Below are 13,117 nucleotides of genomic sequence, written 5' to 3'. Positions count from 1 at the left end.
TTTTTAACGCGTGACTTTGAGTTTCCATAACTTATACACTTTTAAGTAGAATATTAATACATTGTAATTATCAAAACAAAATATACGTAATAAATATTTAGAGACGTGATACACTTGCACCAACAACACCGTTTTCTAGTTGTCGATGTTTATAGCATTATTTTTCATTCGAACCATGTTTTTGGACGTTTTTACTGACTTGATGTCGTGCGGGTTAAAAACTAGACCTCAGTCAGCCAAATGTCAAATCGAGTGGTTTCTAATCCTGCATCAAGTGCGTGACTAGTCTCGTGCAAGACTCGAACCTCCAACCTTCATATCGCTGGGTTGTAGAAAGAATTGTGTCACTGAAAGCTCATTTCGTCTACGTATGACATTTTATTTCATGCATCATCATACGACATACTCCGAATCATATTTGAGTTTACATACACTTAATCAGACATACACGAGCGATCGGAGCACGAGATGCATCTTTAGCTCTGATTGCGATCACGAGGAACTCCATTGATTACAGGAGCAACTCCATCTGATGCTTGGATGGTGATGACCTTATCATAACAATTTTCTTCAAGTTCTTTCTCCATTATTTGTTTTTCTGCTACCATTTGCTCTGATGGAATCTTATCATCCTTGTTTTTACCCCACACAACAAGATAAAGCCCTGTAACTATCACAATCGCTCCGATAACCCTGTGAAACATTAACCAGCCCCATCAAATTACTCTCTAAAAGAGCCTTGTAGGAATATCCCCAACATGTATACAGGTTTTATGGTCTGTGTCTAGCCAATGTGGGACTCACGCCCCCTCAAACAAGGGTGCGTTGAGTCCCTAGGTGGTGCTAGATATTGGAGCTCTGATACCATGTTTAAAGTATGTGGAGCCCATTAGATTACCCTCCAAAAGAGTCCTTAAGCAGAGAGAATGAAGGTTCCACCATAAAAAATGATCCAAATTTAGCTGATATGATACTCTTTAACGATATTAATTGTACCAACCAAGTGATCTGAGAAATACCTTGCAAGGTACATTTGCTCAGCTAGAATAATGGAGCCCAGCACAGCTACAATGATCATGCACATTGGACTAAAAGCAGTCACAAAAACAGGACCTCTAACTTTCATTATTAATCCTTGGATGTAATATGTTAGACCAGAACATATTATGCCCTGCAGATAAGCTAGTTGTTAGCTTATAAACTAGTTGATACGTCAGATGACAATGTAAAATAACTTCAAAAAAGACATGATGAAAATTAATTGGAAAAAGGTTGGAAAAAAGCCCTTTGATTTTATCGAAACGTTACTTGAAGTAGTTTTTCAAAAAGCTAGGTTATGACTAATCAAACATGGCTTTTTCAATAAGCTCAAAAAATAAGTTAGCTTATGGTCGTCAAACATGACCTTACACTGTAGAGAATTGTTACTAGTGACAAATCCCAGCTTATAGCCCAGGCTGCGGGGTTTCCCCTCTCCATAATTAACGCCACTATCGCTCCCTCAGCTGTTCCCAACAAGCATATCCAAGCGGTTAGAGAAAGCTCGACAGGATAAGACTGTAGCGTAATTGCCTGTAGGTAAACCCGAACGAGTTGGAGATTAGAAAGCCCAAGAAACATCTACGATCTAGCTATTATTACCATCAAAGTCACACAAATCAGCTAGATTTGAACTATTTATCCACAATATATGTTAGGAACCTCACCTTTCTACTAAATGGCTATTTTGAAGAGCAATTTAATGGTGTTCCAACACACGCGCACACATATCTATAGGGTCAGGTTCAGGGGAAAACCGTAAAAAGTGAAAAACCTAGTTAACTATTGATCTCTAAGGTATGCACATGAGATACAAGTAATTTTTCCGATAACATGCACACGTGCATAGAAATCAGCAAAACATCTTCAATTACTTGTATTCACATGTGCATAAGAAACAGATGAACAATTATTAGGGTATTTCTCAGTTTTTCATTTTTTGAGGTTTTCCCGGGACCCCGAAATGGTCCAAATGTATATTCTCATGACATTTACTATTAGTTAGTTGGGATTAAAAATCTCACTTGCAGAACCATAAAAGCAGACCAGCTGAAGCATCCAACTGTGATCATAAAAGCACCCATAAGAGAATTATGGAGATCTACATCTACCCCAGTACTGTTTACATGAGATTGATGGTCTGTTCTTCCTTTTGTCCAAAATAGCTCTAAAACTGGGCCTTTCATAAGGGTCATCATCATGGCTCCTGCTAGAGTTGTTACGGTCCCGATTACCTTCGCTTGGCTTCGAATGTTTTTCAGGTTTAGCTTCTCGAGCCTGAAAGAAGCGGAATTCCGAACCTGTTTATCAACTTATGTACAGATATGGTGCTGCTTTATAGAACTTGAGTTTATAAGACCAAATAATTGTGTATTCAATATTTATAAAGGTGTGACAATAGGGTTGTATGACGTATTTGGACATGCTAAACGGTTTTTTATGTCCTGTAAACTTAAGTCATATTAAGCAGCTTATTAAGACAATTAGAAAACCGATTTTGTTGTAGTGATGCATGGAGGCTTGTGCATGTTAAGGGATTTCACCTTAGAACACAGGCCATCACAAAAGTTATTGCAGGAAGAATATTGCACATCGCGGCTGCAAATGTCGCTGTTGTCGCTTTCAGTCCCATGAAATAAAGGTTCTGATCGATAACCGGCCTGCAAATTAAGAGCCGTGAAAGCTCGTTATTTGATCATTGAATCAAACATCTAACACACGGTTTTCGTTAACTATTGAAAACTTACTCGAGTAACGCAAGAATCATAAGCTTAATGAAGATCGAGCGTGTCATCTTTGGCCTCGTTTTCCTGGTTTAAATGAAGTAAATCAGTTTTAATCACGAATGCGTATAGATATATGGAGAGAAGATAAATATTTTGAGAACCATTATGAATATTGTGATATATATTCATTATTATTCAATAATGAATAATTGGTTTCTCAAAATATTTACAGTTCCTAAATGAAACTTTCTCCCAGTTATATGAATGGAGATAAGTAGAGACTTGTCGAAAACAATGGCGAAAGGGGTCATGACGACGGTGGCAACAGCATGGCGATAAACAACAAATACGTAATTGCTCATCCCTTCATTCAACGCGGCTTTTGAGAGGATGTCCATTCCCGCGAACCCAAACTGCAAGAAAATAACACCGAAAAATGGCTTCCCACGGTTAAAGAATCCGCTCATACCCACATCTTTACTCATCTCGCTATGCGATCAATCGAACAAGATTCGTATCGATTGTGTAGAAATCGTGTGCCTCTTTCGGTTTATATACAACATTTAGTAGTAAAAATAACCTTTCAATTCACATCAACTAGTGTTTCCACTTTATTATCCAACACACTTTTTCTATTCGTCCATGTTTTATAGCATTCTTCTTATCCGAAAAACAAAACATATAATTCATACGTTGGTATTTCCGAGTCAATCTCTCAGTCTCAGATACTTGTTGAGTAACAGAGTCACGTATATTACGTTATAAACAACATGATACAGATATTATCTTTAGTATAACATGTAGATTAATAAATCAGATATATTATGGAAATAATTGTTCTACTTTTTAAAACAGCAGATACATCATATATGAAGCCCATGATACAGGGTTCATTTGATTTGGCTTATTGATGATGTAAAGAGTGGTCAGCTGCGTGGAAAAGCACCAAAACTATTTTTAGTCAAAAGCATATATATTCCTATAAAGCTAATATGGTAATACACCTTTTTTTGCCATTTATATATCTGAATTCCGAATAAGCTACAACTCGTTGGATGATGACATTATTAGATTGAAAAGGAGTGTCTACGTTATTATATTAGGGGCCGTTTACTAATCACTTATTCGGGTAAGCGTTTGTCAAGTAACATTACTTCACCGGATAAATATGGTAAGGACCAAGAACCTTACCCGGTAAGAGCGAGACGAGGATCAAGAGTCTTACCCGGTAAGTGAGGACGATGACTCTTACCATGGTAAGCGYTTACTGGGTAAATTGTTGCATACGATGTCGTTTTGGTGGACTAAAATCTTTCCGAGTAAATAAATGTTTTCCTGTTTTATCCATAACTATAAGATGGAGAATAAATTTTTTATCTATAATTAAGGGTAAAATTGTCTTTTTGTTAATTGAAAAGTGTAATAATTATATATTCTTACAACTATGTGTATGTTATTATGTACGTTTAATTTGAGACGAAGAGAGGATATAAATGTACATGAGAAAATAAAATAGAGTAAACTACAAGTTTGCTCCATTTAATTTATCAAAAATAACAATTTTAGTCCTTGTGGTTTTGAAATTACAAGATGATCATTGTGATTTATAAAAACGTCCGGATTTGGTCTCTCCTTCTAACGACCATTAAAATTTTCATTTAAATGAGAAGCATTTTCGTCATTTTATCGAATTTTTGTCTTTTATCTAATCATATTTGACTTTATGATTTTTGTCTTGTAGTTTTTGATTGGCTAAAAGACAAAAAGAAATCGAAAAAATGACAAAATTGCCCTTCATTTAACGAAATCCTGTTACAACCATTAGAGAAAGGGAACAAATGTAAATGCTTATACAAACCACGATGGTTATCTTGTAATTTTGAAACTACCGGCTCGAAAACTGTACTTCATACAAACTACCGGAACCAAATTTGTAGTTTACTCAATAAAATATTATACTGTTTTAATTTAAACGTGTTTAGTATGGTTTTAGTCAGAGTTGTACATGGCTGGGTCCTAATCTTTTTTTTCATTTCCAAACTTGGGCTATGTTTTTTGAATCTTTTTTTAAATATGAATCAAAATAAAATACGTTTTCTATACGGTTGACGTTAAAAACTATTAGTTTCTTTTGAAAAAGAGAAGAAAAACGACGTATCAAAGGAAGGAGGGTTTATTTATGCATTCAGAATCCCTTCAAAAGTAGGATCACTTTTGATGTCTTTTTGTTCATTTTGGCTACAAATTCTAATTTGTGAAGAGTTTCTGGTCCATAAGTTGTTAAATTCTTGTTACTTTATTGGATGTGTTCCAAAATGAAATTGAAACTTATTACATTTAATTTATTGTGACAAAATTACAACCACTCATAATACTCAACTACACAATACAAATTTGTTACTTACGGGCGATTTACCAATCGCTGATCAGATAAGCATTTTACCTACAACAGTTACCTCCTTTATTTACCAATCGCTGAGTAGATAAGCATTTACTGACGATAGTTACCTCCCTTATTTATCTTATTGTATAGCATTCTCAACCATCAAATGGATTGTTGGTAAATTTCACTTATCAAGTAAGAGTCTTTTGCCTTGTTGAGTAGAATTCTCGGTCTTTGTTATGCCTTTTACTGGGGTAAGATTACCGATCTTGCAATGCTTACTCGGTAGGTAAGTGACATCTGAACCTTGTAAGCACTTATCCAATAAGCATTTGATAATATGATAAATGGTCTATTAGTTCAACAATTAATTTTGGTGCATAAGGTGTTGTAACATAAGTATTCATATGTAAATGTAAAGGGTTCGAATTTTATTTTGTGAATTACCCAATAAATCATACACGACACATTGAGAAATAATCAGAAGCTTTTAAACCCTTAAATTTCTTGATGTAAATAGCCGTTTTACCCAACTCAATTCACCTCCTAACCAACTCTCTCCCACACTAATCAAAAAATCAATACTTCTGCAAGTGCCCTTGCCGCAACTTGCAGAAGGGGCATTTTTCTAAAAAAACACTCAACTCAAGTGCCACTAGAGTTCCAAACTTGAGGAGGGCACAAAACTTGCGGAGGTCTCAACACGGTGCAAGTTGCGGCCCAGGCACTTGCAGAGGTAGGAGTGCTCAAAAACCCGATCAGCTAAACGCAACTCAACACGAAATAACTCAACCCGAAGCAACAAGATGTCTAATCGAGTTGTAAAATTTTTAAACCGTAGGGTATTGAGTTACTATTATTTAAACTTAACTCAACACGATGAACTCGATATCCTTTTATTTCTTGGATTTAATATGACTGTTGAATTTATATTAATATATACATTAGACAATTACATTATCACGTACGCTCTTCATATACACATATTTTCAATCTATTCACTTCTCTATATAACTCATTCGTATATATGTTCAGTAACTGTGAACATATATATGTAAATTAAGAAAATTAACTGAATGTGATATACGTAAGAAGTATGGATAAGTTGTATCAAATTGTTAATGATGAAAAAAAAATTATGAGCAAAGAAATAATATATTCAAGATTAAAAGAATATTTTATACCAAAGTATCAACACGACCAACCCGTACGGGTTGGGTTGGGTTGCACTTTGGTTTGAGTTGGGTTGGATTAAAATTCTTCAAACCGTAAGCATTGGATTGGATTGTTCAAATGTCTTCAATCTGATCAATCCAACCCATAAGCACCCCTATGCAAAGGTAGTGATTTTTGGTTAAAAGGTGAATTTTTTTCGTGAAAAAAGGCATGTCAACATCAAAAGTACTCTTTTATATGTCCAATGTACGATTCAACTTATATATATATATATATATATATATATATATATATATATATATATATATATATATATAATTCCCCTATATACACACCTATTATATAAAAATCAAATCAAATGATGCAGATGTGTATTTAGCAGGAAATAAGTGTTCATTTAGCCAACCCCTTACCCACAAAACAAACACAAACTGAGCATCAAGCAGAAAGCTTTATACATTATTTCAGAACTATTGATAAGACTTTATATCTTCTCATCCCACGATTATTGATATTTACTTTGACCATCTTTTAGTCCAATTTCTGTTTGTTTCCTTGCTTTCCAACTCCTCAAAGTTCCATTCATTTAAAAGTCTATTAAGGCGATTAGAAACACGACAAAATGACAACGATGTATAAATTGATATTTCTCGAACAACTTTAGAAACACAAATCCGTAAATGAAATTCAGAATACTGAGAAAAAATACAACCAAACCTTAATGACGTCATAACTACCCTGTGGATGTCGTAAACCCTGACCTCTCTTTTTCGCTGCAACTCGTGTTGTTTATTAAGAGCCACAGCATGATGATTTCTGAGAGGCTTGTGAACCCCCTGCTGCCTGGTCTGGTTGGTTAATCTTAATTGTCTGAGGCTGCAATTGAGAATGGTAAAATAAAACAAGGCTTTAGAATGAACAAGAATCGACCGAAAACAACTTGGGATTAGGGCAAAAAAAATTAACCTTTGTACAAAGAGAACCAGAATATCTAGATGCATTTCAAGTTTACATACGGGCTGGGGCGGATTTGAGACACGGGGTGCACGTGCTACCTTGTCGACATATTGGAATTTTTTTACAAGTCTTAAAGGATCATCCATTTTAATTTGATATGTGCTTCGCTAAATTAACAAAAAGTGGTTGCATCGCATGTGGTGTTACAGGTTGCAAGTTTGAATCTCTGTCTCTTTTTGAAGTTATTGATAACAGCAGCAGAAAAGAAAGGAAAACACCCATTTGGGTGTTGCAAAAAACCATTTGTATGTCATTTTTAATGAAACCGTACTTTTTATGGTTGCTTTTTGTTTTCATATTATGCTAATTATCTTCCGCCCCAGCTTGGAAATTTTTCTGGATCCGCCTCTGCATATGGGTCACATTTTTGAGTGATTGATAGAAGTAAGAAATATACATATATATATGAACGTACCTCGGCTTTTGAGTCACTTTCAGCCAGTCTTTGTTTTATATCCCTACCTATCGAGAAGAAGACCTCCTCCACATTCATATTTGTTTTTGCACTCTGTTTGAATGTTTATGCAGGTAGCAATTAGAGCATGTAATCACAAAGTCCAAATAGTGATACAAGTCTTACTTACAGTCTCGAAGAATTTGATCCCATACTCATCGGCAAGTGCCTGACCCTTTGAGGTAGGAACCGCCTAACAGTAAGATTTTGCTAAGTCAGCGTGAAAGATGATGGGAATGAGTATATATGCATAATTTGAAACTATATATATATATATATATATATATATATAAAGCATACCCTTTTGCTTTCGTCCATGTCAGCCTTGTTCCCCACGAGTATCTTGTTTACATTATCAGATGCATGTTGTTCAATGTTACGGATCCAATTCCTGATGTCTAATATATAAATCATAGTATTAAGATCAGTTGTGGTGGAGGAATGGTCGAGACATCAGTGAATGACCCAAAAGGAAAGTACAGTACCAAAACCCTGCTTTGGGGATGATAAATCAACACAAAGAGGTAATATTTTATATCGGTCAGTAGCAGAGAAAAGATTACGGAAAGCAACTTAGTTAAGATGAAAGGTATAAGCAATTACTGTTGAAGGATGATTCATCAGTAACATCATACACCAGCAGAATACCCATTGCTCCACGGTAATATGCTGCAGATCACCAAGATTAGTCAAGAAATACACAATTTACAGAAGTGGCGGTTAATCCATGAAGATCAAATAGAAAAACAAGGGCAGTTCCATAGGAAACAGGAGTTGAAGTGAGAAAACAAAAACTGAAAGATTTTGATCCTATTATCCTGTTAATGCCACCACCTACCATCATCATAGATACTTTATAAACAGTCAGCGTTTTGTTCATTCCCCATCTTTTTGTGTAATGGTCTAAACAAATATCCAAGGAAGCAATATAAACTTCAGACTATATATACACATGCATACATACATACATATATATACATATATATATGAGGGAGGTTCAAAGGAAACCCCCAAAAATTGAAAAACTAAGGAACACTCTGGTTATCATTCATCTGTATGGTATGCACATATGCATACAAGTAATTGAAGTTGTTTCTTAGTTTTTAACTTTCTATACACATGTGCATACAGGACATTCCTTACAAATTACTTCTATGCTCATGTGCATATTGTTTAGACGAATGGTCACCAGGGTGTTCCTCTGTTTTTCATTTTTTTGTGGTCTTCCTCTGAACTTGACCCATATATGTATATATATATATATATATATATAGACGAAGGATCGTGTGAGAATAGGAGTTAAGGTAAGAAGCGTAAGAAGGGATCTGGATCCTTGATCACTTTTAATCTCACCCCAGCCCATGAATTACGCTTCTCAAGGGAATTGATCTAATGCATCTCATTAAGGTTGATCTTCAATTAGGATTGATCCAAGGGTGGAGATCCCTTTTTACCCTTCTCACCATAACTTCCATTCTCACCGGAACCTAACCCTATACACACACACATATACACTTTTCTCTACCTCGTGCAAGGGAATCAAGAGATCAATTTGATGTCACACATTTTTATTTGAGGTGTAAAACTCATTGAGCAAATATAAGAAACTAGATGTGCTAAGATTTCCGCTTAAGAGTTCATATTATCATAGGAACCCCACAAACTTATGGTGTTAATTTACACAGCTTCATTGTGAAAATATTATAGAATTAACTATACAGCCATAATTTGGGGGATTTAGGGCGCGCAATATTAATTGGCAACAACCGTTAAATATCATTTGGGTGAAGGCGATAAAGAGAAGTTTTAAGTTCCAAAACAAGAACAATTGCAAGAGTGAGGTGCAGAAAGCTTTATGCTAGTTCCCTAAATATAGTAACTTAACAATCATATGCAAGTAATTGCAAATTAGAGGCTTTGGAAATATTTTTTACAATTAAAACTTTTGGGACCCTCCATCAAGAATTTCAATATTTCATATAGAGCTTTTAGGTGTTTGTTACTTAAAAGTATCATGCTGAACATTGACAAAATCATAAGAAAATAAACTCCTCACAAATTCAAATACTTTCTTCTGCATCTCATGGATATGGTTCTTAAAAAAGGTGCAAGAAATGGTTGTCTTCGACTTACGTTGACCTACTTTATATGGACAAGAATCTTTTTTTTTTTTTGACATAGATAATACCAATCCATCTACTAAGTTCATAAATAACTTGCTGAAGGGATAATATTCCCTTCAATTTACTTCCTGTGACTGGTTCTTTACCTAGCATAACAATCCCAAAAATATTTAGGTACTACTGTTCTAGCTGGAATTGGCACAAACAAATCATCAGTTTAATGATTCATCACAAGTGTAGTAGCAACTTTTTATCGATCAACCTGGTTCTGTATGTCAATGCCTGGGATTACACATGCTTAAACATGTGCTGAAGATGTTCTATGATGTTCAACCTACGTAATTGTGAAAAACAGTATGCCTATCAACCATTAAAATTTTCTTGTAGCTGGGCTTATTTGCTACAGGTCTGAAAACTCTAATTACATTAGAACGTCAATAAAAATACAAAGTGGAAGCATCCTTCTAGAATACTTACCAGTTGTGATTGTCCTGAATCGCTCCTGCCCAGCAGTGTCCCATATTTGCAGTTTGATCCGTTTTCCATCAAGTTCAATGGTCCTTATCTTAAAATCAATACTAAATAAGAGAAGGACCAAACTGTCAGTTATCAATAAGCTCTGATAGAACTTATAGTCTATATTCCTTGCAAGTAGCAAGACAGTTGAGGAAGTAAACATACGAACCCTATGGTTGTAATGAAACTAGTGGTGAAGGAGCCATCCGAGAAACGTAAAAGGAGACAACTCTTACCAACACCTGCAGTAGTGATTAAAATTAGTCATAACTATTTTGAGTGATTAAATAATACATTTAAGTTTGATATATAATGACTTCAGATACGAAAGACAGGTAATGGTTGGACCTTGGTCTTGAATTTGTAAGAAGATGCCAGGAAAAGGTGTCAGAAAAACTGTGATTCTGTAGCAGAAGAATGCAACCTAAATGGTACACAGAAGAATGTGTGATCTGATCCTATCTTACCCACACTATAGAAGAAGAGTCGGTTCCTTCCATTAAGAGAAAGCATACACTTCCATTTTTTATATATTCTTAGCTGAGAGTGTTAACTATGTTCAAGAAATTCCAGTTTAAATAAACTGTGAATAACTTTTACTGTTAGATGAGTTTGCAAGTAGCATCTTGAAAATTGTTCATACACATTGTTAAATTTGTCCAAGTGTTGGTATCACCATGCATACTAAATGTTGCCCTAGAGTCCTTCAATTAAAAACATTACATGCCCATCCCAACATTTTATAACCCGTTTTGCAAAAAGGCTGTTTAGCAGGTGTGCAGCAAACCCCAGATATCTAACTCAGCCATGACATACTGTTTGAAGGATGATCCAGTTCAAGTTTGAAGGCATGCTATCACAGCTGACGGAAAACAAACCTCAGCAGCTGAGGTGTCATGAAATACAAGCCCAATCATAATTGATTCTCCGCGAAATTGATCTTCTTCAACAGTAAGCTGACATTTGGAAGATGTTCCATTCCCAATAATTCAACTCTGACCAATACTACTTTAAACTGCTCATTTTGACACATTGGAAATCAAATTCCTTGAGCACCACCCAAATTCATAACCCACCTTTGCTTCAGATAATGCAACCATGACACATGATAATCAAAAGCCTTCTTAACAGAAGTGGACAGTGGAGGGATGAGTTCATCCAAGATAATAACAAAAGGAAGATGAACTTTGCAGTCAGTACTTGACTCTTCCAATGTGTTGCAGACACATAACCAATGAAGAAAAGGGGTGCAAAATCAGTTACTGTAGTCTGTAATGCATACTATAGCAGTCAAGATGAATACCTCCCATGGGAAAAAGAAAACGCCTGATCATGGCTGCTCAAATGAAGTAGTTCTACCCTCTTTGCAATCCAAGTATAGCATGTCACAAGCATTTGCACACAAGTCTAATCTTTCTGTTGGGGATTGAAACCAAATTCCTGGGCTAGGACAAAGTTTTAGTCGATAAATTACTAGGCTGGCCTCATGTCTTTCCATGTTCTAACCGCAACCATTACTTCTGTTTCTTCCAGGACAACCAAAAGATATGAAATATGGGTTGCATGCATAGAATGAATACACTACTTCTTTATTTACTATTTATCCCCCTCCCCCCCCTTTTCTATGTCTGCAATATGGATGGCAAATGAGACAACCATCGCCTTTGCACCCCTGTGAAACAATTTAATGCAGAATGACGATCCTCATATGCACAATTTCTACAATATTTATTCCGTTAATCCACTCTAATCACAATATACAGGCACAAAACTACAAAATCACTACCAAAATGAGCATTGCCCCTCTTTTCTCATCCCATCACAAAAAGGAATCGTAGGCAAAAGAAAGAGATCTCATCGATGGAAACAACACGTTCTCCAAACATTACCAGGTAATCATACACACATGGAGTTATTCGTAAATCGAGATTCACATGATACAAGATACATACCACTGTCGCCAATTAATAGAAGCTTAATGAGGTAATCGTAATCCGCTCGAGCTCTAGTTGGTGGAGCAGCCATATCGATTGATTTAAATTATCAAATTGAGCAGAGAAAAGCAAACCCTAGGAGAACTGATAACTTCTAATCTTCTTCCTCTGAGTACACAAAAAATTGGGGAAAAAATCAAAAACAAAAGGGAAAACTATTATAGTCGACCATATATCCGTATAGGCGTGCATAGAGAGTTAGACACAGAGATTCGTATGTAAAGATTTACCAGATCACAAAGAACAGAGAAAGAGATCTGAACACATGAGAGAGAAGGGGGAAGAGAAAGATGGAGGAAGTGTCTCTGATACGTCAGCAGCGGTCGGCCGTTGAATGTGATTTTATTTTTATTTTATGTTTCTCAACGAAGATACAGTCAAAGTAAAAGGGTGCAAAGTGTAAATATATATATTTTATTAAGCTGAATATCCAACCCAATTGCGAGCCGACTAATCTTAGGACAACCACATGCTTTACAGATAGCCTGAAGTCACCATATTTGAACCTCCGTAGCCACAAGGGGATTTTTATTCATCATTGGATTTGAACATGAGACATCCTGATACTTTTGACCTTTGTAGCCAAGCTCGAACCAATCAGACACCACTCTTATGATCAAGTGTAAATATTTTTAGCAAGAGTTTCAAAATTCATTAAAATAGTTATAAATAATTAAAATTAGATAATG

At 35.5% G+C, this 13,117-nt stretch overlaps 2 protein-coding genes across 3 annotated transcripts; both read right to left on the bottom strand.

Moving 5' to 3' along the window:
- Positions 1-359: 359 nt before the first annotated feature.
- On the bottom strand, positions 360-3,367 carry LOC112521648 (WAT1-related protein At2g37460-like). Its single transcript, XM_025130629.1, has 7 exons — positions 3,048-3,367; positions 2,787-2,849; positions 2,583-2,699; positions 2,064-2,316; positions 1,411-1,572; positions 1,020-1,171; positions 360-693 (listed from the first exon to the last, which is right to left on the bottom strand). Exons 1-7 carry the CDS (start codon positions 3,248-3,250, stop codon positions 477-479), a joined length of 1,167 nt encoding a protein of 388 aa, XP_024986397.1. The 5' UTR covers positions 3,251-3,367; the 3' UTR covers positions 360-476.
- A 3,568-nt stretch (positions 3,368-6,935) lies between these two features.
- On the bottom strand, positions 6,936-12,749 carry LOC112520933 (ras-related protein RABE1c-like). Of its 2 annotated transcripts, XM_025129556.1 has the most exons (9): positions 12,659-12,749; positions 12,387-12,536; positions 10,604-10,676; positions 10,396-10,496; positions 8,399-8,464; positions 8,096-8,193; positions 7,926-7,988; positions 7,757-7,849; positions 6,936-7,200 (listed from the first exon to the last, which is right to left on the bottom strand). In XM_025129556.1, exons 2-9 carry the CDS (start codon positions 12,457-12,459, stop codon positions 7,117-7,119), a joined length of 651 nt encoding a protein of 216 aa, XP_024985324.1. In that variant the 5' UTR covers positions 12,460-12,536; positions 12,659-12,749; the 3' UTR covers positions 6,936-7,116. The 2 variants fall into 2 exon arrangements, with proteins under 2 accessions (XP_024985324.1, XP_024985325.1); XM_025129557.1 differs by lacking the exon at positions 12,659-12,749 and having other exon boundaries at positions 12,387-12,641.
- Between the last annotated feature and the right edge of the window lie 368 nt (positions 12,750-13,117).

This window comes from Cynara cardunculus (genome assembly GCF_001531365.2).
Source record: "Cynara cardunculus var. scolymus isolate 2C chromosome LG 11, CcrdV1, whole genome shotgun sequence".
Lineage (NCBI taxonomy): Eukaryota > Viridiplantae > Streptophyta > Magnoliopsida > Asterales > Asteraceae > Cynara > Cynara cardunculus.
Note: the sequence above shows the minus strand (reverse complement) of the source record. Positions and strands in the feature narration are given on the sequence as shown.

Bases quoted from the DNA above. Each gene is read 5' to 3' on its own strand.
- LOC112521648 (XM_025130629.1), bottom strand. From the start codon at position 3,250: ATGAGTAAAGATGTGGGTATGAGCGGATTCTTTAACCGTGGGAAGCCA. The intron at 1,172-1,410 runs GTAAGGTCATGT...GCTTATCTGCAG, and splicing joins TAGTAACAATTCTCTACAGT to GGCATAATATGTTCTGGTCT. The intron at 694-1,019 runs GTATTTCTCAGA...AATGTTTCACAG, and splicing joins GAGCAAATGTACCTTGCAAG to GGTTATCGGAGCGATTGTGA.
- LOC112520933 (XM_025129556.1), bottom strand. From the start codon at position 12,459: ATGGCTGCTCCACCAACTAGAGCTCGAGCGGATTACGATTACCTCATT. The intron at 10,497-10,603 runs GTTCGTATGTTT...TCTCTTATTTAG, and splicing joins AGTTTCATTACAACCATAGG to TATTGATTTTAAGATAAGGA. The intron at 7,850-7,925 runs GTAAGTAAGACT...ACATTCAAACAG, and splicing joins GGATCAAATTCTTCGAGACT to AGTGCAAAAACAAATATGAA.